This window comes from Copadichromis virginalis, linkage group LG3 (genome assembly GCF_057382275.1).
Source record: "Copadichromis virginalis isolate Kocher_CV1m ecotype Utaka linkage group LG3, C_Virginalis_male_GT1.1, whole genome shotgun sequence".
Lineage (NCBI taxonomy): Eukaryota > Metazoa > Chordata > Actinopteri > Cichliformes > Cichlidae > Copadichromis > Copadichromis virginalis.
Window position 1 is genome coordinate 21,216,308 of NC_140620.1, and position 23,999 is coordinate 21,240,306.

At 39.7% G+C, this 23,999-nt stretch overlaps 1 protein-coding gene and 1 long non-coding RNA gene across 3 annotated transcripts; one reads left to right on the plus strand and one right to left on the minus strand.

The window, feature by feature from the left end:
* Positions 1-1,015: 1,015 nt before the first annotated feature.
* Positions 1,016-19,057, minus strand: LOC146713379 (alpha-tectorin-like). Its single transcript, XM_085447360.1, has 19 exons — positions 18,975-19,057; positions 18,359-18,434; positions 14,116-14,207; positions 13,603-13,827; positions 12,860-12,934; positions 12,606-12,711; positions 12,350-12,479; positions 11,967-12,216; positions 11,595-11,745; positions 11,380-11,467; positions 11,211-11,273; positions 10,824-11,023; positions 9,632-9,763; positions 9,351-9,538; positions 9,042-9,190; positions 7,389-7,634; positions 7,113-7,275; positions 2,525-2,617; positions 1,016-1,174 (listed from the first exon to the last, which is right to left on the minus strand). The coding sequence occupies exons 2-18, from the start codon at positions 18,402-18,404 to the stop codon at positions 2,525-2,527; spliced, it is 2,397 nt and encodes a 798-aa protein (XP_085303486.1). The 5' UTR covers positions 18,405-18,434; positions 18,975-19,057; the 3' UTR covers positions 1,016-1,174.
* Positions 19,058-22,205: 3,148 nt separating this feature from the next.
* Positions 22,206-23,652, plus strand: LOC146713380 (uncharacterized). Of its 2 annotated transcripts, XR_014919276.1 has the most exons (3): positions 22,206-22,672; positions 22,948-23,065; positions 23,153-23,652. It is a non-coding gene; the product is annotated as an uncharacterized LOC146713380 (long non-coding RNA). The 2 variants fall into 2 exon arrangements; XR_014919275.1 differs by having other exon boundaries at positions 22,948-23,652.
* The last annotated feature ends 347 nt before the right edge of the window (positions 23,653-23,999 follow it).

Consider the following 23,999-nt stretch of genomic DNA (forward strand, 5'->3'; position numbering starts at 1 on the left):
TGATATGGCAGTCTCACTTCTGTCAGTCTGCCCCAGGGCAGCTGTGGCTACAACTGTAGCTTGCCTCCACCAGTGTGTGAGTGAATGAATAGTGGAATTGTAAAGCGCTATGAGGGTGTCGAAAAGCGCTATATAAATACAATCCATTATTATTATTATTAGACAAAGGTTGAACTATTTGGCCAAAATGACAGGTGGTGTGTTTGGAGGAGTAGCACTGCAGCGGCCGTCAAGCATGGTGGTAGCGTCATGCTCTGGGGCTGTTTTTACACTATTGCTACTGGTACATTACACAATGTGGATGCAATAATACAGGACTCTCCTTTTTTTTTTTTACTTGACAACGATCCCAAACACAAACGAAAACTCGATTCAAATGGAAGCACATTCAAAGCACATTAGCTCACATTAGCTAAGCCAGGTCTTTGCGAGGAAACTAACCAATTGAAATAAACTCTACCAATTCTGCCATGATGAATGGTCAGTTATCCAGCCTGAATTATGCCAGAAGCTTGTTGATGGATACCAAAAGTGTTTGGTTGAGGTCAAACCTTCTGAGACATTTAACCAAATACTAGTGAGGATGTAAGTATATATTTAAGTCTTTATGCATAGTTTTCGACCCTGTGTGAATTAGAGAAAATTCCAAATAAATTCAAACTTGAGCACCCAGCTCTTATTTTTTAAAGTAATTAAAGATGTATGCTATACCATCATTCCACCATCGAAAAAGGCCAGTTCCAATAACTTATTTAAAAAAACCAAATTACCATGACATTCATGATGAGTGTGTATAAACATCTGACCACAACTGTATGTTTAAATGTGGAATGAATGGGTGGTGTCTGTAACACTAATATTAGTGCACATCTTTTCATTTTTCTAAGCCCGTCAGCTTTTCAAAGCCTCTGAATGTATTGCAGGAAATATTCATTAAAGCTGAAAAGACTGGAGTTCAAGCTGAACAGTTTCAGAGCCAAAAAGTAGAAGTAATGAAATTCTGGAAAAACACAGACTGGTTACCACACGCTTTATTTTTCCATCCTTTAGCAGAAATAGTACAAGTATAAAGGAGATGGATAAAAGCAGCATGTCTCTTGTCTCTGCGAACACTGTCACATTAGGTCAGCACTCGGTTGGTCAGTCAGTCCATCAAAGTCACCGTGGAAACCACCTGAGAAGACAACCAGAGTAAACTGTGACTGCTGTTCTTTCTGTCACAGACCTTGGCTCCTTTTCACAAATCATATCCCAGTTCTTCTGTTGGAATCATCTGTGTTTGAGGATGACCTCTGCCCTGATGCTGGACTGTCAGGTGACGTACAGTGGTGTGAAAAAGTGTTTGCCCCCTTCCTAATTTCCTATTTTTTGTGTATTTGTCACTCTTAAGTGTTTCAGATCATCAAAAAATTTAAATATTAGACAAAGATAACATGGCCCTGTATGAAAAAGTATTTGTAATTAAATAGAAATTTTCTAACAAACTGAAGCAAGCTAAGAGATCTCAAAAAGCAAAACAACATACCACAATCCAAAGAAACGGCTGATAAACAAAGTAGGTGACATCTCTCAGTCTGGAAAGGGTTAGAAGGCCATTTGTAAGGTTTTGGGACTTCAGTGAACCACGGTGAGAGCCATTATCCACATATGGACAAAACCTCGAACAGTGATGAACTTTCACAGGCCAGCCTACCAAAATTACTGCAAGAGTGCATCAGCAACTCATCCAGGAGGTCACAAAAGAACGATTCTTGACCTCAAGCTGAGATCACGAACAGATGGCCGTATATTCTCACTTGGGTTCTGCAGGAGGACAATCATCCAAAGCACAACAGCAAGTCCACCTCAATGGCTTAAGAAAAACAAAATGAAAACTTTGGAGTGGCCAAAGTCAAATTCCTGACCTGAATCTGATTGAGATGCTGTAGCATGACCTCAAAAAGGTGGTTTAGGCTTGAAAATCCTCCAATGTGGCTAAATTACAACAATTCTGCAAAAATGAGCGGGCCGAAATTCATTCACAGCACTGTACAAGACAGACTGCCATTTATGGTAAACGCTTCGTTTCAGCTGTTGTTGCTAAGTTTGGCCCGACCAGTTATAAGGTTTAAGGGAGCGATCACTTTTTCACACAGGGCCATGTAGGTTTTTTCCTCTTAAAATTTTAAATTTAAATTCTTTTGATGATCTGAAACATTTAAGTGTGACAAATCTACAAAGGAAATAGCAAATCAGGAAGGGGGGAAACACCTTTTTGAACCACTGTATAAACTAGGACATTTTATTCACTCAACAGCTTATCAGGCAAAGTTGGAAATACAAACCCATCAGTTTAGGTGGGCAGAAAACTTAACTCCAGTAAAAATTGCTAACATATCTGTAATGTCTCTTTCCACCTCCACCAGTGAGGTTTCCTCAGGCATTTTTCCTCTTTCTGAATTTCTTACTTAAACTTCACTGTTCTCTTCAGCAATCACCACATAACATATATGATGGTAAATCACAAAAGCCGATTGTACCTTACCTAATAAGTCCAGGACACGCTGATGAAGGCTGGAGCTTCAGGTTCATATGTCAAACTGGCAGATCTGCGTACCCGAGCAGGTGTGTTACACGTCTGGAAGTTAAAGACAAAGTCCAGGCTTTACAAAACCAAGAGTGATCCATTCATTTAGGACTGAAGCCACTGACAGCAAACATTTCATCTTTTGTGTCAAAACCCTCCAATTATAACATTTTTATTGAATCTGATGATAGTAGTCTCTGAAAGTCGATCAGCATCTATTATATATGGGTCGATTCATCTTTTAAAAATGATGAATTCCGGTGATAACAATGAACAGCATCAGAAACAGCATTTTCAAAAGCTGAAGAACCTTTTAACCCTTTAAGACCTATCATAGAACCAAGGCCGCCAAAGCTTACTTTATATTTTTACATGCTGTAGTGCCATTTTTGGGAGCATTTCAAGTTGCTATACATCAATACAACTGTTATAGCCCAAATTTTAATAATATTTATGCATTAAATCCATATTAACCACATAAATTGCAAAAAAGTGCAATAAACTACAGAAAAATTGAACATCGTTTTTGTTTTGTTTTTTTACATATATTTCTACTTGGAGAAATTTAAGAGGTTTATCCCTCAAAACTTTAAATACAAAAAAGTTGCAAAAATAGTTTACAACCACAGGAAATTTAATTTGAGTGTCTTCATAGTTTTATTTTTGAGATACACCAATTTTTATATACTGCAGAAAAATTGAAAAACAATCCTATAATGCAAATTTGCAAAGAAAACAGCATGTGCATCAAAATAAACTATTTAAAGCAGCGCAATTTGAGTTCTAAGCATCACAGAAACTATTCAGAAAAGCATAAAGTCAAACATGACTTTTAAAAACACCAGTATAGGCTTTTAAGGCCTACAAGTAAAAAACTACATTTTCCGCGAAAATGACGTCACTTCCGGTTTCGGGCAGGTAATGGCGGACATGCGATTGTTCGCGCTGACGTCTATTTCAATGTAGGAAGTGTTACGAACAGCTGATCGGATTGGCAAAGTGTGTTTCTGGAATATTACATTTTTGTTCCTGCAAGCACTTTTTATGCAATTTTTGCAAAGCTATATGTGGAAGGAAACCGTGACCTAGCACAAGCTGATGGCATAAGATGTAAGTACAACCCCTCCGGTTTCATATGCGAAACAAAATTATTGTGCTAGCTTACATGGTTCCGGTTCTACAGGGATTTAAGAATAGTTACGCAAAACGGAGCGTTGCTGCTCCGACCGCCTTTAAAGGGTTAATGCTTGATGCACTGCACCCATATCTAACAGCTCGGGCAAATTAGGAAAAAAATCTATGGTGTCATGGACAAGAAAGTCTACCACAACATTTTAGTGCATTATGGAGTCTCTTCTGGACCGGAGCTGATTAGTCGTGGGTTCATATTAGAGCTGGGCGATAGAACGATAACGATATGTATCGCGATATAACTTTTACTCGATAGAGAAATTAAGCTATCGCGATAGACCTCGCCGCTCTTGTCCTCTTAAAAAAAAATAAATACAAAAAAAAAAAAATAAAGGTCAGCCAATCCAAATTAAGTAGCGCAGAGCCGAACCAATCACAGCCGCAGCGTCACGTCGCGTGACTTGTTACGTACAGCACAAGTGCCAAGCCGCACGTGTGTTTGTTTGGGAAGCAGCCAGCGGGTAATGGAGCCAGCGCGTAATGGAGGAAATGAGTGTGCCGACTAGAAAAATCAACCGAGCGTGACCGAAGAGAAAACAGATGATGGTTCCAATGCCGGAGAGATTGTCGAACGGAAGAGCCAAAGAAGTTCCGTAGGGTGAAGGTATTTCGGCTATTTCAAGTCTGACAAAAAACAGAGTAGCGTGCACTGTAAATTGTGCCGAAAGCAAGTCTGGAAATACAATAAACTGGTGCATGCGTCACACTGTGCGCCACGTTATTGTTTCAGTGAAATGAATTTCTACAATACTGTTACTGTTAATTCTACTCTGCAGTGTTTAAATGCTTACATATACACAGTTACTGTCCGTCCACACATACGACTCGGGTCTGCTTCTATGCCCCAGCTTTGTTTACTTTTTCCCACCGAGGCTTCTAGACTTCTGATTGGCCAACATTTCTGCACGGTTAGGAATCTAGCACCACCTGCTGCTTTGGCATGTTCATAGCAGCGTTTTCCTTCATTTCTCCCTTTATGTGTGGACGGGATTATTTTTTAAAACGAAAACGGAAAATCTCCGTTTTCAAAAATACCCGTGTACGTGTGGATGTAGCCTCAGTCTCTGACTGGAAGCGCTAATTCGTCATTCGGCTTTTGTCAGACTAAAGTAACTGTTAAAACTGTTTGAAAAGCTCAGCTATACAACAAGGAGAGATTGAGAATTTCCTTTTAGTTCTCAGTTTATTTGATATTGACAAAAGTTAGTCAGTTTTGTCTGTTCTTCTGTAAAACAAACTAAGATTTATTTTTAGAATTAACATTTTGTTTCTAAGTGGAATTGACAATTTAGTCTGTTTTGTTTGTTCTATTTTGAAACTTAAACGCTTTAGCGGCTGCCTTTTGTGTAGTTTGCAATATTTGCCTTTATTTATCTGAAAAAGTCTCATGTTCCTTAAGTACATCTACCCTGTTGAACTTATTATGGGAAATAAATATTTAAATAAAAACAAGCTGCTGATTATTTCACATTTTACTTGTGAGCAACGGCACATTTAAATCTTACAAATAGTTATTTGGCTTATATCGTGATAGATATCGTTATCGCCTGAAATGAAAAAAACATATCGTGATTAGAGATGGCACGATACCACTTTTTTATGTCCGATACCGATATCATAAATTTGGATATCTGCCGATACCGATATGAATCCGATATAGTGTTTTTTAATCAACAAAACTGTTTTTAAATATCTTGCTGCATTTTGTATAAGTTCATACTCAAGTTTAAAACAACAACTACACTAAAGCTATTCTGTTATACCTGTATGCAAAAAAAAATATTTCATAGTTCAGCAATACTGATCAATCTAATAAACTTAAACCTACACCATCCTCGCTATTCTGGTATTTTAAAGAGTACTTAGCATAAATATTAAGCAACCTAACTAATAGGGTTCCAACTCCCAGCAACAACAAAAATAAATAAATAAAAAATAGGGAACCACCCCCCACGCTCCACCTCATGATGCTTAATCGACGTAATCAACCTTAATTTGATGCAGTGTGAAAAAAAATGCACAGAAATCAATTATTTTTCAAGAAATATTAAATAGATTCAACATCTTTCTTCAACAGAATTGCAGACTGCACAGATGGTACCTTCCCAAAGGAAAAAGTACTATAGCTTACTAGGGTATATATATTAGACTTAATAGTTACTATATACAATAATGGACTTCTATTCATTTTGCATCAAATTAAAACTTTGGGTGTCAGATAATTATTTATTAAAAGCTAGACATTTTAAATGAGAATAAGAAAGAAAAGTATGTCTTTGTGCCCCCTTTTCCCTGTTAATGCCCTATCGGCCCCCCTGGCTAAACTTTGCTAGATCCGCCCCTGCACAGTTACCAGCCGTCAGCTACGTAGAAAAAGATCCTGGAGTAGAAAGTAATATTAAATACATTCTAACAACAGCTGATCAAGCTTAAACGTGCTGCTGTTGTTCAGCCGCTGGTTTCCTCTTTCTGGTGCAAAGTGGGCCAAAAGCAAACTAGAGACACGGACTCGCGACAGAAAAGCCGATCAGCTGATCGTTAAGCAGTTTCATGATTGAAGTAGCAGCAAGAAGAGGCAGTCGTTTGTTAAGCTTAACGCAGGAATGCTTTACAAACATTCAGAGATGGACTTACACACTTGCTTTACTTCTCTCGGGATAACTTTGTCGGAGATGAAATGCCGGGTTGCTAGCGAAGCTCCAAATGCTATCCAGACCACCGACAGGTCCCGCATGCCACAGCCGCTCTATCACGTGATGCATACTGCTCCGACGTGCTAACGTTCTGAGGTGAGTTACGGCGTGTTGCAAGTTTTGTGAGGTGCTTTCGTGATATTTAATGGATCGGATTACATTTTTTATTTTTCTCCGATATCCGATCCAGTAATTTTGGTCAGTATCGGACCGATACCGATACGTAATATCGGATCGGTCCATCTCTAATCGTGATATGAAAAAATCTCATATCGCCCAGCTCTAGTTCATATACCAACAAGACATTGACCCCAATAATAAGTCAAAGCTGTGCAGACACTATTTGACCAAGAAAAAAGAATGTGAAGTTCTGGACCTGATGAAATGGCGAAGCGAAAGGTCAGACTTCAGTTCTGTTGAGCAGATTTGAGATTTAATGTATTCAAAGACAGCTCATTTTATGCAAACCAATTCTCTGTGGACATCTAGAAGCTATTTGGACATCAATAGCAAAAGACACTATGGATAAGGAACAGTAAATAATGCGCTTCAGTGCTTGAACATTTGCACACTGAAGAGAAATGTCTATGTGCAGAGCAATGTCTCATGAAATCAGAAAAGATGGCCAGATTTGGTATATCTTTCTATGAACATTTGCGTACCGGGATGCAGTTGTTCCCCTGTTTGGGACACAGGTGGAGTTGGCAGTGAAGGAAGATGTCACTAGAGCCCCCAGTGAACCGGAACATGTTGAAGGAGAAGTAAGTGGAGGTTGCCAGTCCGTTTTCCTCCACCTGCACCGTCGGGTCAGCAGGGTTTGCACAGCTGTTCATAAGCAGGAAAATAAACTTTGTTCAGGAGTCCATGAGAGTGATCAAAAGGAGTTGAATTAATCTCTGAGCAGCAGCGAGCAACCACCACCTCTGAGTTTCTCTCACCCGTTAATGATCAGATCATGTCTTGGACTGCTGGTGGGTGATGCCTTGTCAGTTGCCCAGCAGGAGTCGGTCACCACACTGACCATGCTTCCATCCAAGCCATCGGTCTTCAACACCATCCAGATTTTCTCGTTCAACTGCAATTCACTGTTCCACTCCACAAGTTGTGTGCGGCCGGCATCAGTGTAGGCCTTGATAGTCAGAGTGTAATTCCAAGCTCCAGATGTGATGCACTGTGCAACGGACCTGCAGAATGCACACATTTACACTGTTGTTAACAACAATCCCAACTAGGGCTGCTCAATTAATCGAATTTTAATCACGATTACGATCTGGGCTTTCAACGATCATTAAAAATGACTGAGCCGATTATTAGCCCCTCCCTCATTTACCCTTAAAGGCCGGTCCGTGAAAATATTGTCGGGCATAAACCGGTCCGTGGCGCAAAAAAGGGTGGAGACCGCTGATTAAGAGGACCCGAGGGAAGCTCGGAAAGCTAAGCAGAAGTTATTTGGAGAGGAGAGTGACTGCCGTTGGTTGAAAAGAGAGGTTAAAAAAAACTTCAGTGGTATTGCACACTATTTTATATTATTTTTTAAAGTCATTGTTTACCCTTTAAATCCGGTCAGAGCAGCACGCTCCGTTTTGTGTAACTATTTTTAAATCCCTGAAGAACCCTGAGCCGTGTAAGCTAGCGCAATAAGTTTTTTTTGCATATGAAACCAGAGGAGTTGTACTTACATCTTATTCCATCAGCTTGTCCTCGGTCACGGTTTCCTTCCACATAAAGCTTTGCAAAAATTGCATAAAAAGCGCTTGCAGGAACAAAAACATAATATTCCAGAAACACGCTTTGCCGATCCGATCAGCTGTTCGTAACACTTCCCACAGTGAAACAGACGTCAGCGGGAACTATCGCATGTCCGCCATTTCCTGCCCGAAACCGGAAATGACGTCATTTTCGCGGAAAATGTAGTTTTTTACTTGTAGGGCTTAAAAGCCTATACTGGTCATGTTTGACTTTTCTGAATAGTTTCTGGGATGCTTAGAACTCGAATTGCACTGCTGGAAATAGTTTATTTTGATGCACATGCTAGGATTGTTTTTTCGTTTTTCCTGCAGTATATAAAAATTGGTGTATCTCCAAAATAAAACTATGAAGACACTCAAAATAAATTTCCTGTTGTTGTAAACTATTTTTTGCAACTTTTTTGTATTTAAAGTTTTGAGGGATAAACCTCTTAAATTTCTCCAAGTAGAAATATATGTAAAAAAAACAAAAATGATTTTCAATTTTTTTTTGTAGTTTATTGCACTTTTTTGCAATTAATGTAGTTACTATGGACTTAATGCATACATATTATTAAAATATGGGCTATAATAGTTGTATAGCAACTTGAAATGCTCCCACAAATGGCACTACAACATGTAAAAAAATAATATAAGCTCTGGCGGACTTGGTTCTATAGTAGGTCGTAAGGGTTAAATAAATATCGTCAAATAATCGAGATCTCAATTTCAGTGAAAATAATCGTGATTATCATTTTTGCCATAATCGAGCAGCCCTAATCCCAACATCTTAAAATACTTGCACTGTTAGCAATGCCCACATTTTAACAAATATTCAAACAATACCTAGCAGCCACTACAAACCAGTCTCTGATTCTGAAGGTTGCAGTGTTGATGTTCGGCTGACTGTAAACACAGGAGAAGTCGATCTGGACTTGGTCTTTGCGAGTGATGACGTCAGAGTAATTCTGGCTCCTGATGGTGTTCTTATAGATGATGTAGCTGTTGTTGGTCTGCAGGGTCACATAATCAGATACTAAGCAAGTTCTTCATTGTTTCATCTTTAACATCTGATACTGTTTAAGATGTTGACTGACTGGTATAAACTTCAGATGACCAAAAATTTTAGAATTCACAGAGATCAAAGCTTAAACAGCAGGAGATGAAACCCACCGTGACCACCGTCCCACATCTGTTGCTGCTGTTGAAGCTGAAGGTCACCATGTGGGTGAGCTTGTCCACCCGACCCCTGCAGGTCGGGTCGTTGAGCTGTAAAGCAGAGTAATTGATGTCTTTGTCCTCCAGGAGACAACCGACCAGAGTTAGTGAAGCAGAGTTCTCCTTGCAGACCGTTGCATCACCTGAACGTCACAATATCAGTCAGAAAAATCACAGTTAGAAGCTTTCCTACATTATTCAGCCCTGTTGTCATGGTGATGTCACAGCTGTCGTACCCAAAGAGTTGTTTGCTTGGTACTTGGAGGCAAAAATGGCCCGACAAAAGCAGCGAGTGTCACCACTGACCGTCTTCTCACCACAGAACTCGTGATCGCTGCAGGTCCTGTCCTGACAGAAGGCCTCAGAGGCTACAGAGGAACACACTCATCTATTATCCTGAAAACATGGGAGCTCTAAAAATCCACAGTTCAGTTCTTTAACAAAGGAGAGCTTATTAATAGGGGTGGGTTTTGATTAGTGATTTATCGATTAAAATCGATTCTAGCTTGGATAACGTGATATCGATTCATTAAAATCCTGAATCGATTTTTTAATCTAAATTTATTTTGCCCAAAAAGCCAGAATCTCAGGTTAAACCTCACAAAATTTCAACAACCACCAAACAGCTAAAACAGTAAATGAGAGCAGGTACACGGATTCTGCACAAAGACGTAAACACAAAGCGCGGACCCGCGGATCAGGATCAGGATCAGTGAGATGTTGCCTTTCTCACCCGACGGCACGGACTGGGGCTGAAAGCCGACAGCTCGCTGATTCTGATGTTTCGGCGGGTCCACGCTTTTTTGCGCTAGATTCCGAAGCTGCAGGTTTCTCTCTCCAACCAAAATTCACTGAACCAGCAGCAAAAGAAGCAGCAAACTACGCTTCACATTTGATAAACATCGACGTGAATTCCCTCTTACTTTTGCTGTTTTGCTTCCACCACGATACAATCACACTTCATGCACAGCTCTCTCTCTCTCTCTCTCTCTCTCTCTCTCTCTCTCTCTCTCAGTCTACTTCAAGAACAGTTTTGTTGAGCTAGTTAATAGGTATGCCCTCATTGTCATCTGTTGTGATTTTATTTTGAAAGGATGCTTCCTGTTATGCTGCGGAGTATACGCGAGAGTTCAATAAACAAAGTCACCTTTTGGTGTGAATGTTCCGATAAAAGCCGATGCCCCACGTGTGATTATTCCTCCGTCTAGATAATAAGTATCTTCAATATTTGATAAAGTCTCGCAAGTGTCAGCTTTCTTTTTATAGATATAAAAATATAGAAATGTACCGATGCATGATCTGAATTATAATATTTCTGACTGTCTGAGGCCAAATTTCCCCGATTCAATTCAAATCGAATCAGAATTGAATCGATTCTAGAAATCAGTGACAATCTGACGTCTTATTAAGGTCTTATTAACATCTTACAGCAGCCGGTCTTTGATGTCCAGCCATCCAGAGCGTGGTTGTGTTGACTGCAGGCTCTGGCGTAGGCCTTCAGGAACTGACAGTTGAGTCCGTCCACTGCAGGATATTTACACAAAGTGTCGGTGCAGGCGGTTATGTAGGGCTCTGGGTCGATGTCAGTGTTACAGGAGGAGAAGGGCGCCTCCTTCAGGAGATTACAGCTGTACCACAGATAGAGAAACAAAATTGAAGACAATAAAATAATAATCTGTAATCAGTTGTGTTTATCTTCCATCTATGCTACAGTCACATGTGATGTACCATGTAATTTACAAGACAGATCAACACACATGTTTTTTATTACGTCAAAGGGTAAACAGATCCTGCCTTGTGGATCAGTCTGCTCACCGTTCAGTCACACTGGTGCAGTCGATCGTGCTGTCAGCAGTCTCACTGTACTGCATCTCACAGCTAGGGGGCGACAAACAACAAAGTTCAGGCTCATTCATACAAACAGAATATCTGCAACATCAGCAGCAGCAGTCAGAGGGACTCTGAGCTTGTGATGAGGTCTTACCTGGTGGAGCTGTACTCAGAGAGTCTCAGGTCACTCAGAGAGCTGCTGGAGTTTCCACACAGACCCTCCACAGATGAACCAGCAGGTCCTGCACAGGATCAGGACAGAATGAGTCAGATCAGCATCAATATTCAAACTGGAGGAACACAGCAGCTCAATAAATAACAGCACAGTTTACAGTTTACATTACATGATTTAAACTTTATTTTCTGTACCTTCTAAGAGGATCTGTGCGGTGTTGCCATCAAAGAAGACAGAGATGTTGAGGTTGGTGAGTTCGGCAGTGACTCCAGTTTGGTCCTTAGAGAGCTGCACACCATGAACCAACTGAGGTGAGCTGCTGAGGGTCAGTGTGGAGTCGTCCAGCTGCATCACAGCAGAGACAAAGTGGTGGAAACACTGAGTGAAACATGTCAAACACACAAACAGGCTGATTTCACAGCAACAACCACTGAGTTCAGCAGCTCTGAAAGAACTGCTTCTAACAGCCCTGAGAAGAACGATGAGAGGAGACACAGCAGAGGATGAGGGAGGACTTTGGATCAGACTCCACTCTGACACATGAACTGTGGCTGTAGGTCGCTTACCTGAACTCTCCCACCTTGTTCCAGGTGAATGTCATGCCCGTCCACACGCAGCGTCACACTGTCCAAAAAGCTCACATCTTTACGACGTCTGTCCCTGAAGTTCCCCAGAACAAGGAAGTCTGGGAGTGACGGAGTCGAGAACAGAGAGTATGCACAGCGATCCTGGATGGAGTTCATATGGCCGTGGACGTCGATGACAGTGGGGCCGGTCACAGTGCAGGTGGAGTCTAACATGGTGTCCAACACACAGCTAACAAAGGCAACCAACCACAAACATCACCATGAGTTGCTGCCAAAGAAGGTTACCCCAGGGGACCCTCTATTTCTTAAGTTATTTCACTGTAGAACCTTTTAGTAACAAAATATGAAGAGAAAATATTTACATGCCGTTGCCTTGACAATGCTCCAATGGACCACAACCAGAGGTCTGGAGGGTTGCAGTCTCAGAACAGGTGACACTGGAGCAGATTTGTGGGTCAGAGTTGACCACAGTACCAGGTTTATACACAGTATCTGGGAAGAGAGGCTTCACTTTAGTTCAACAGTTTTCCAACTGTAAGTGCAAATAAAACAGTAACAATCAAATCTTTCAGAATTACATAATCCCAAAGTCACGGTAGGAGTTTAAGATTCACTAACCTGAGTGTCTGCATCCACTGATATCTATGGTATGATTTTGAGACTTGTAAACAATGTTATTAACCTCTACTTTGTTGATTACGACATCACTGACCTGAGTATAGAACTAAACAGAAACAAACACAGCTAATGTTATAATCACAGAACAGAAAGAACTGACATCAAGCTGAAAACAGACACAAATGTTGGCATTAAATATAAAGTATTTAACATATTACGTCAAAGTGTTATTGTTCATATACACACAGACTCACCGCCACTAAACCAGTGCCATGTGCTTCCAAACTCAGAGCTGCTTCTGTCCCAAAGTTGAATAGGTGTAAGCTAATCTGTAAACAGGTTAACAGGAAAGATTCAGTCACTGTGAAGAAGTTTCATCTGAAAGTGTTTAGAAAAGCTCAGGTTCACAACATTAACATTGGGCCTGTTGAGCTGCATTGCTAAAACATTTTGAATTTCATAATGGAGTGTTTCCATATGCTATAAAAACTACAGTCATCACACATGTTTTTAAATCAGGTGATTATATAACCAATCATCAGACCAATCCTTCTGCTAGCAACAAAAATAGCAGAAAAAGTGATTTTTAAACAAACACGATCATAATCCAACATGTTGTCATATACTGAAGTGGTATCCATGCAAGTCTCTGTTTTCATGGTCTGTATTGTCTTAAAGTGCTTCTGTTTTCAATCTTTAATAGTTGCTTTTGATGTTTAGTTTGTTTGGTTATGATTATGCATTACTTTTACCATTCACATGCGTTGGTCCTGTCTCCTGTCTACGCTTAGATGCCTTTGCATCTTTGGTTTTCCTTCACCCTTCAGGTGAAAACTAGCCTGTACGGCTGCATCTGACATACTCATGTTAATTAGTCTACAATGTCCCTTTAAAAAATAAAAAAAACATTTTTCATTTTATGTTTGTTTTCAGTGTTGATTGAAACTATTCATTTTAGGCACACCCTTCAGGCTTTGTGATGCAGAGCAGGACTCACCTTTGAACTGCTGATCTGCATGGTTATTTGCACACTGCATCTCAAACTGTTCTGAATTGTTTGTGTTTTATTTTTAACCCAACGTTCAAGAACAGACTCTGCTTGAACTATATTAAAAGCTGCTCTCCTTTTGTCAGGTGAGCTCCCCACGATGCAGTCGCCTTCATTCCTAGGGTCGTAAAACTTGTCAAAACACATCACAATGTCTCGTCTTGTGAAGGTCACCTGTAAAAATCAGAGACACAACAAATCAAATAGCAAAATATTTTGTGGGTTTTTCTGTCATGTACAGCTGAACTGTTGGTGCTCAGGTTTCAGTCAGAGCTCTCGCTCTTCTTCAGGAAGCTGCATCAGGTGATGGTTACATACTCAGCATCACTGCAGAGGACATTAATAAGACGCTGATTTCTGAACTCTTCACTCAGTCTGCAAACATCATCTCTGCTACAGGTGGAGATTAAACAGCAACAACACATAAAGCTCTGCTAAAACATCAGGCTTCATCCTACTCACATAGAGCTTCTCGTACTTCTGTCCATAATATGTGATGGGACATGAGCTGATGTCCACCACTGAAGCTTGAGTGACTGACTGTTGCTGAGCACCTGAAGACACAGACACACGTGAGAGGTGTGAGCTGCAGCTTGTTAGCTGTTAGGACAAACAAAGGTTCACATTCACGCGTTTGTAGAAACAAAGTATTCGTACAAGTTGCCAAAATCTTGGAAAAGGAGGGTAGATTACAAGTTAAACTTGGGGAACTTATATGGATGGGTATAGTAGACTTAACTTTTTTATTACTTACTCACTTTACACTCTCATTTGTAATAGCAGAGCATACTCGATGCAGCGATGGACAGCCGGATAGGTCATGATCAGTCTCATAGCTGGTGTAAAACAACTATTCAAATTATTTTGCTAAAGAAATAGGGTTGATGGATATATGGGGACTTATGAAGTCTTATCTATGTTACGGTAGTACATTAACATGTACTCTCACGACAGGCCTAAACACTAAAGTACAGAAAGGTTACTATGTTGTAACTTCAGATATTGCATCGTATAGATCAGCTATGCAGTGTTTGGAAAAGAGAATGAGAGCTGTTTTGATCTGAATATGTTGAGTTGATAACATTCAGAGTGCCAGTGAGGCTAAAACAAAGTAAAACAAAATGTATGAAATACATGACAGGGACTCACAGATAATCAGGGTGAAGCTGAAAAACCAGTAACAGACAGATATGGACAGGGAAAAAACTCCAAATGCAAAGACTGGAGGTCCACTACGAAGCAGGATTCAAGGCAAGGCAAGGCAAGGCAAGTTTATTTGTATAGCACAATTCAACAACAAGGTGATTCAAAGTGCTTTACAGAGACATTAGAAACAAAAAAAAAATAAAAAGCATGATTTAAAATTGATTAAAACAAGCAAATAAACTAACTAACTAATTAACAAATCAAATCAAATCAAATCACTTTTTATTGTCACATCACATGTGCAGGCACACTGGCACAGCACATGCGAGTGAAATTCTTGTGTGCGAGCCCCACAAGCAACAGAGATGTGCAAACACAACAACACAAACGAGCAAAATACAAGAATGGCCAACCTGAAACTAATAAAACAAACAAACAAACAAACAAACAAACAAAACAGTATATAAAATCAAAACAGATAAAAACAGAACAGTAGATAAAATCAGTAGTTAAATGTAAGTTTTGAAATTTAAGCTTAAAAGTGTGGATTCAATCTTATTTACGCTGGGTTTCCTGTCCTGTGAAAGTGTGACTGGGGCATATCATGATGGTAACTAATACTGCAAACCTAACCTGCACTGGGTAAGAGATCAGTCACCTATTCTCCAGAAATGAGCTTGGCCATTTCTGGGAGATCCCTCGGACCTCTGTATGGCGAGCAGTGTTGGTCAAGTTACTTGAAAAAAGTAATCAGTAACTACTGATTACCTCCCCAAAAAATAATGCCGTTACTTTACTGATTACTTATTTTCAAAAGTAATTAATTACTTAGTTACTTAGTTACTTTTTAAAAACACGATTTACAACCTGAAGAGGTGATAAAGTGATAGATCTTTCAGCCCAATTCTACTTTTTCTGCATAATCCATCATACAAAATGTAATCAAATGGAAAAGTCTCTTTTTAAAGCTTGTTTTATTAGTTTTAATCTTTTAACTTTTTGCATCAAGCAAAACTTAAATTATATGCAACATTCTCTGACTTGAATAAATTAGTTTAACATTTAAACCTATTTTCTGCACATTCCAGCACATAAAATAAAATATTATTTTGTGTTTACACTCACTCTTTCAAATAGATGCAAGTAAAACACAGCAGAAAATAAATAAAATCAAAGACTCAGCGGTCCTTTTGCTCTATTTTCACCTGTGAAGCAGGAGTAGGGTAGGCGGATGCTTGCCCTGGTGCAGGTGTGCCGCGGTCAGTTGAAGAATCCGCGAGTTTCTCTGTGAGATTCCCATTATGTGGTAGCTACTCGGTGCTTGCTTGGAAGTTTAGGGGGTTTTTTTCGCTGTAAAAAGAAGTTTTCTTCCCACGCACGATGGACGCTAATGTTTTTGTCACTTTTTATGGAATCAAACTCAAAGTAATGTTTTTGTATTTCTCTGAGTATCAGTTAAGAAAAAAAAAAGATTCTCAACTTTATTTGCTGATTTTCTCCTGGCTGGCTGCAGATATCTTAACACATCTTTTCTGTTTTATAAGCATTAATATATTATTCTAAAAGAGAGCAGATATTTGTATTGGTGACCTTGTTAAACATTTTTCAGTTTTACTAACTGAAGTGCTTGAAGTATAAACTTTTAGTACTATATATTTCTCTACAGTGCCTTTCTCTTCACACACACACTGCTATTTTTGTGTGTAGCGATCCATATTTTCCCCATGGTACAGTTTTATCTTCCTGCATCCAGTAAATATGGAAGCTTGTTTCTGCCACTGAAAAAAATGCTGTCAGTTATCTGCAAGTTACACTTTTGGTTTATTGTCTTTAAATTTCAATTTAGTAACTCAAGTTTAGGATCAGGACTAGGGGTTATAATTTGTCTGAGTCTTATTAGTTCAAAATGCCACGAAAATAACTCAATATTAACAAAAAACAGGACTTGAAATGTTCAGTTATTACGTGAAAAGTTTAAGATGAGTGAGTTAAATTGAATGTGAACAGAAAACAGGAAATAATTTCTTCCACATAGAACCAAAACTATATTTAGTGTGTCTGGACCCTGAAGGACACAAACATGTTAAATGTGAGCAAAATGTTAGTAGAGCTCAGTGTTTTCAATGCAAAAAAGACCATAGCATTGTCAAACGCGCCAAACCTTCCACGAGAAAATCATAGAAACTAAAAGACAAGACAGGGCGTTTGAAAGAGTTCAGGGAGTCGTGTTGAATGTAATTAATGAACCATCAGATTGATGGATGGGCGGATGACAGAGATCTACATCCCTTGAACTCTTTAAAAATGCTTGTTTGTTTGTATGATTGTTTATTCTAAAATAAAGATATGAAAGCAAGGATCCCAGGAAAATCTGTCCATGTTTGTCAGATTATCAGCACTTCAAATGGCCTTCACTGTCCCTCCTCACTTCAGGTCATTTGGTCTTTGTTCCTCAGTCTCTGATTATCAGTTCCTGAATACTAATCACCAAATACTCAAGTCTAGTAAGGATTAGGGATGGGTATCGTTTAGGTTTTATCCGATACCGGTGCCAAATCGGTACTTTTGAAACGGTGCCGGTGCTCAAACGGTGCTCAAACCGGTGCTTAAAGAATGGAGAACACAAAATTGGTCCAAAAACCTCTCATGTTCAGCTGTTTTTTGTAAAAAGACAACAATGTTAGCCTTTTCTGCAGCTATGGGGCATGTATGGTATCACTCTTGGCTGGAAGCAGTGCTTAAACAATGGAAAAAACACCAACTTTGTCCAAAAACCTCTTGTACCTTTTTAAGGTAATGTTCTTTCTGTCTGTTATGAACCAAATAGGGCCAGGCAATGACATGAGTGAGGTTTCCCACTTTTTCTTTGGTCATTTTAGCCTTTTTGGCCAGGGTGAAGGGAGTATCTGCCATCAAACAAGAAGACAGCCGCATGTAGCTATGATGATGTTTGCTAGTTCACCTTACATGCATTAATGTAATAACGTGGTTAGCCTACTCAACGTAAACTACACACGAACAACATTAAGCTACTCACGCAGAGAAGAACGGCTGCTGCTGCATCATCATCCTCATCATTTCTGCTACACTGGCAGGGCTAGGGGCCAGGACTCTCCTCTCGGCTGCTGCTGCCATCAAATACGGCGCATTTCTCGGCTTTTAAAAAAACGCTATGCGTCGCCAGGTGTTTCATCAGATTCGAGGTGTTGCCTCCTTTGCACAGTATCACAGTATCAGCTTAAAGCACTTGTTGCTGCTGAGTTTGCATATTTTGCTGTGAAGTACAGCCAGACTTTTGAACGCTTCACCTTGGACATTTTTAATCTGTAGCTCTGCTCTAAAAGAACGTACGTACCTGGACCCGCCTACTATCCTCGGAAACGTAAAATGATTGGCTAGAATCTAAAGTGTATCACAGCTCAGGAAAAAAAAGCACCGAAATAAAGCACCGAAATGTGCGCTGCTTTTTGGTCTGGTTACTACCGTTTATGTCAGAACCGGTGCACCGGTACCCATCCCTAGTAAGGATACTTTTAAAGTAGCTGCGGTGCATGCTTACCTGCCAGTACAATGAATGCAGACAGGAAGAGCAGTGGGCACAGCATGTTGGAGGGAACCAATCGCCTGACAAAGACCTGAAAGAAAAAAAAACACAGTTGGACGTCTGTGATTGGACAGAAAGTAGCACAAACATCAAATGGTAACACTTGGAGTTATTACTGTACATCATCTGTAAGGTTAGGAAAATCCCAGCATGCAGAATGTTTGAAATTATGACTCTGATGATGTCACAGAAACAGACTAACTGAACAATCATCACTGTGCGAGTTAAACATCTCCATGCTCCTTCAGCTGTCAGTGAAATTTGTCTCCTTGCACCAACACTTGGCACATTTCCTCTCTGAATCTAAGTTTATTTTCTCATTAAACACCAAACTTCAAAGAAGAGAAACATAACAATATGAATAAAAGACTGGAGGAATGCGTATCATGAGCAAAAAAAACAACGAAAACCCTGAATTTATCCTTTAAAAGGAGGACTCGGCATTTAAAAGTTCTAAAAGTCAGTGTGCGAGTTTTGCCCACTCCTTCGTCTGTCTGTTATTTATCCTGTTAAAGCCACAGAGATGCCCGTCAGTGACTCTTTATTGTTCTACTCGTGCAGCTCGTCTTACCTTCTGGAGCTCTGTTGGAGGATGAGGAGGGTGGAGGCTGCTGCTAAGGAGGCTGTCTGGTGATGGTGTCTCTGTGAGCCGTCCGTCTCTCTTTATTTGGATCCTTCCTGCTGTCCACACCCAGGTAGAGAGGAGGGCTGGAGGAGCTACCTGATGGGAACCTCCCACTGATGAATCAGCCTCTTACAGAGAGACACCTGAAATAAGCCCCCGAGAGCTTCAGGTGTTTTTTGAAACCTTTCAGCATATAACATTTATGTCTTCTTAAATGGAATAAAATTAGAAATAATTCCTTATGAATTTTGATTGCTGAGATTTTTCTAGTGACCAACATCTTGTCCCGGTCCCGTTCGTAATCTCAGCTTTCTAATCACCACGTGGCTGCAAACACAAGTGCACACGGGCAAGAAAGTCGTCAAGGCCACCAAGATACAGAGACGGCAGAGATGGAGGAGAGTCCCAAGGCTGGAACGTTTGAGGCCAGAGATATCGTATCAAACAAAAATTCCTTTAGTTCACTCCTTGTGCTGAAAGTTTTCGTGTCACCCTCACTGCACCTCATCTTTGGGATGACTGTGTATTCACACTGTTAGAGTCCTGTTAATGCCATCATATTACAACAACTTTAATCTACATCTGCTTCTGCTCAGACGGTACCTTTTTAGGGACCAGGAACCAGTGGGGTAGAGAGGAGGGCTGGAGGAGCTACCTGATGGGAACCTCCCACTGATGAATCAGCCTCTTACAGAGAGACACCTGAAATAAGCCCCCGAGAGCTTCAGGTGTTTTTTGAAACCTTTCAGCATATAACATTTATGTCTTCTTAAATGGAATAAAATTAGAAATAATTCCTTATGAATTTTGATTGCTGAGATTTTTCTAGTGACCAACATCTTGTCCCGGTCCCGTTCGTAATCTCCGCTTTCTAATCACCACGTGGCTGCAAACACAAGTGCACACGGGCAAGAAAGTCGTCAAGGCCACCAAGATACAGAGATGGCAGAGATGGAGGAGAGTCCCAAGGCTGGAACGTTTGAGGCCAGAGATATCGTATCAAACAAAAATTCCTTTAGTTCACTCCTTGTGCTGACAGATAAACAAAAGATTAATACACTAATCAATTTTTGTCAGAAGCACGTCACATATGCCAGCAACACAACTCTGAGTAGCTACAGAGAGACTGATTAAGCAGTAAGAGTGAGTTACCCAGAATTAAACACAGATCGGCCACAACTGTTATAGGTAAAAATGGAATAATGTCACTCTTTCACTGGCTAATATGATCACTTCACTGTGGGTCATTAGTCGCTCAATGAACATTTCATTAAACAGAGCAGGAATGTTTAAAACAGCGTGTTCAAACATCCTAGTTTTATTTTGAATGCTCACATTACTTCTTACTTTGCAAAAACACAAAACTAGCAGGGTCAGAATTATTAGCATCACTGATGCTAACAGTCAGCTGTGTGTGGTCTCTGTTGGATAACAGCCTGAACCGAGTAACCCCAGCCTATTCTTCTTTTGCAAAATTCTCAAGCACCTCCAGATTTGATGATCATCTTTTATGGAGCTCGGTCTTCAGTTCCCTCCACAGATGTTCAGCAGGCTTCAGGTCAGGACTTTGTGCAGGCCAGTCAGTAATGCTCATTGTGAGCTGGTTTTTCATCGCCTCCTGAAGGAGCCACGTCTGTTTTGTTTTGCGGTTATGTTGGAAGACAAAGTGAAGACCCAAGCACAGTTTTGCTGCTGACTGCTTGATGTTTTCCTTCAGGGTTGTCACATTTTCTTTCTTCATGTTTCCTTCCACTATGAAGCATCCTCACCGTGTTTCACTGTGGGGACGAGGTTCGCTAGGAGTTGGTTTTTCTGGGGTCTTTAGACACGTCTCTCACTAGTTTTCTGTCCAGTCTTTGAGATCTATTCCTTCCAGTCTCTGCCAGGCTTGTTCTGTACTGTCTGGCTGTCTTTGAATGTATCGATGATCCTTCTCACTCCACTTCTTGACACCTGGAAAATTTTTGTTAATGTTGTATTTTTAGCTCCAGCTTTCTGAGCCTCAGCAAGTCTTTTTCTCAAGTCTAAACTGATTTCTTTTGGTTTTGGCACAATGTGTCTGTGTAAGTTGAAAGATAATCCTCAGTTTTAACTTATTTCACAAGTTTTGTGGATTTAAAGTTAAACTAGATCATTTGCACAGCTGTGGCTTAATAAAAAAGTATTTTTTTCAGGATGGGTTTGATTACAATTTTGTTGTTCTTGACAATAAGATTCTGAAACAGAAATAATTTAGGCTTACTTAAGAAAACTAGTATGTTTACACATGCCATGTTGAAGTTTGAAAAGTTTTAACCCAAATTTTAAATTTTAGCGGATGAATGGAGGGAACATATCAGGATGTAAAATATTGGTCATTACATTTAAAGATGTTAGAAGGATCGTTGTGCTTAGTCTTTGGACTCACTGACCCATTGATCCAATCCTTTGTGAGCAGGTTTTCTGATGTTTGACAAAATTCTCTAGTAAGTGTCATTAGCATCAGCTTCATGTCAGAATTATTGGGTGTAACAGATAGAAAAGCTCCCACAGTCCCTTTATCAGCCCTCTGAAATATCAAAAGATGCATTTGAGTACACAGCATGTTTACAGGTTATCGTGTCAGTGTTACGTAGTTGTTATCAGTCCTTAACACACTCATCTGAAAAACCCCATTATACGTCATGTTGCTTTGACTCGGTGTAGACACAGATACAGGATGTGGAACAGTTTGGATAATAAGGACTTTAGTGTACATTTTGTTCCCACTGGGATTTTATTACAGCTAACAACAATACGCACTTTACATTCTGAAAGCCTTCCTTTACTCTGACATTTGGGCTCTGAATCAAGAACCGTTAAGTTTGTACATGCTTCTCTGATGGTGAACATCTGTCAGCGTATGCTTATGTACTCGGGCGAACAAACTGCACCACAGAAAGTACACTATGTGTACTTTCAAAATGCATTTCTTGCAAAAATTTAATTTTTGTCATATGTACATCATCTTCATCACAGTCTCACTTTTTCAATCACATGACATTTTACTATGGTATTCTGGTTGTGCTTTTGTGCAAGAACACGTATTTTAAACTGGCCAGACTGCATCGAGATGGGATTTTAGTGGAGCCGAGTGTAAAATGAGGATCTTTCAGTGCAATGATGTCATTTTGCATGCACTGAAAGTTTTCGTGTCACCCTCACTGCACCTCATCTTTGGGATGACTGTGTATTCACACTGTTAGAGTCCAGTTAATGCCATCATATTACAACAACTTTAATCTACATCTGCTTCTGCTCAGACGGTACCTTTTTAGGGACCAGGAACCAGTGGGGAATGTAGACAATTTAACTTTTAACAATTTTACTTGAGTGAACTATGTGAAAACCTCCTTTATTTATGAAGAGTCAACAAAATATTTGCAAAAACACAAAACTAGTTACAGTATCATCATGCAAGGACACAAAGACAATTTTTAGGTATTTTGAGATGAGACATCTAGAATGTCAAGGCTTGGGAGGAGCAGATATAAGGGCGCATTTCACATTTGATTTTGAGGAAATCAACATACTTTGGGTAAACCATGTGGAGCGATTCTCACAGAATCATAAACACAAAAAACTTGCTGTGCTACAAATTGAAAGACATCACCACTGTCGTGAAGGTAAATGCTACTAATTAGTGAACTAAATGACACATTCAGAATACTTTATTAATCCCTGAGGAAATTATGTGGTTACACATAATTAATGTTAATTAATGCAAATCAAATTAATTTGATTTACATTAAAATTAATGTAAATGTCAATGAAAAGGTGACAGGCATGTTTTCTGGAGTGCATCTTGCCAAAACACCTAGTGTGACAGACCTCATTCCAAAAGGTTGGACAGGATGTGAGATTGAACATTACACAACTTTTTATTTATGTCTGTTCCCAGAGGCCATTGTTGAGTTGTGGGCAGTACACCATCGACAGCTGGAGTGCATCTAGGATCCACCATACATGGAAATTTTTAGGTGTAGGGTGAATTCCAGTGTTTTCTGACAGGATGTCAGGTAAAAGGTGTATTGTGTATATTTGTCTGTAACAAGTTAAGCATGTGATCGTGTTATCATTGTCATTAATTTGATGATTATGTTTAGGTCCCCACCGTGCAGCACAGCTTTATCGCTGCAGTGTGAAGCTCTGACAGGAGCTCGGTGCTGTATTTGGTTGTCAGGGATGAAACACAGGGTTGTCTCTGCGAATGCTTCAACTCTAACTGTTTGGAAAAACTGTTGAACCTAAACTTTGATTGTGTCCTCTGTTTTATGTTATTTGAATTTTCTTTTAGATGTACATAACTTTAATCATCAGCTGTAGTTTTTAAATGTACTTTAGAAATAAACTTGACATATAATTATGACATTTTTGGTTTATTTTGAGTTGGCGTGCTTGTGCTTTCCTTGTGCCATTGTTGATAATTTAGTTCAGCTGGGTCTCGTTCTACATGGCTGTCTGCACTTCCCTGAATTTCCCTCTGTGTATACTTCAGTTGCCACATTCTGTATATACTAGAGATGGCACGATACCACTTTATATGTCCGATACCGATATGAATCCGATATAGTGTATTTTTTAATCATTAAAAATGTTTTTTGAATATCTTGCTGCATTTTGTATAAGTTCATTCTCAAGTTTAAAAAACAAAACACTAAAGCTATTCTGTTATGCCTGTATGCAAAAAACACACTGCACTCAAAATATTTCATAGTTCAGCAATACTGATCAATCTAATAAACTTAAATCCTCCATCCTCTCTATTCTGGTATTTTAAAGAGTACTTGGCAAAAACATTAAACAGCCAACTGAAATAAATTTTTCTAATGTTTAAAGTGTCAGGAGGCTTTTAAGAAACTGAGTGGAAGGACTTGCTTCTTGGAGGACTTTGAGTCACCAAATACATTTCTCACTTCAAAAATGATGTGTTCAATTTATTTCTAGAAGCTC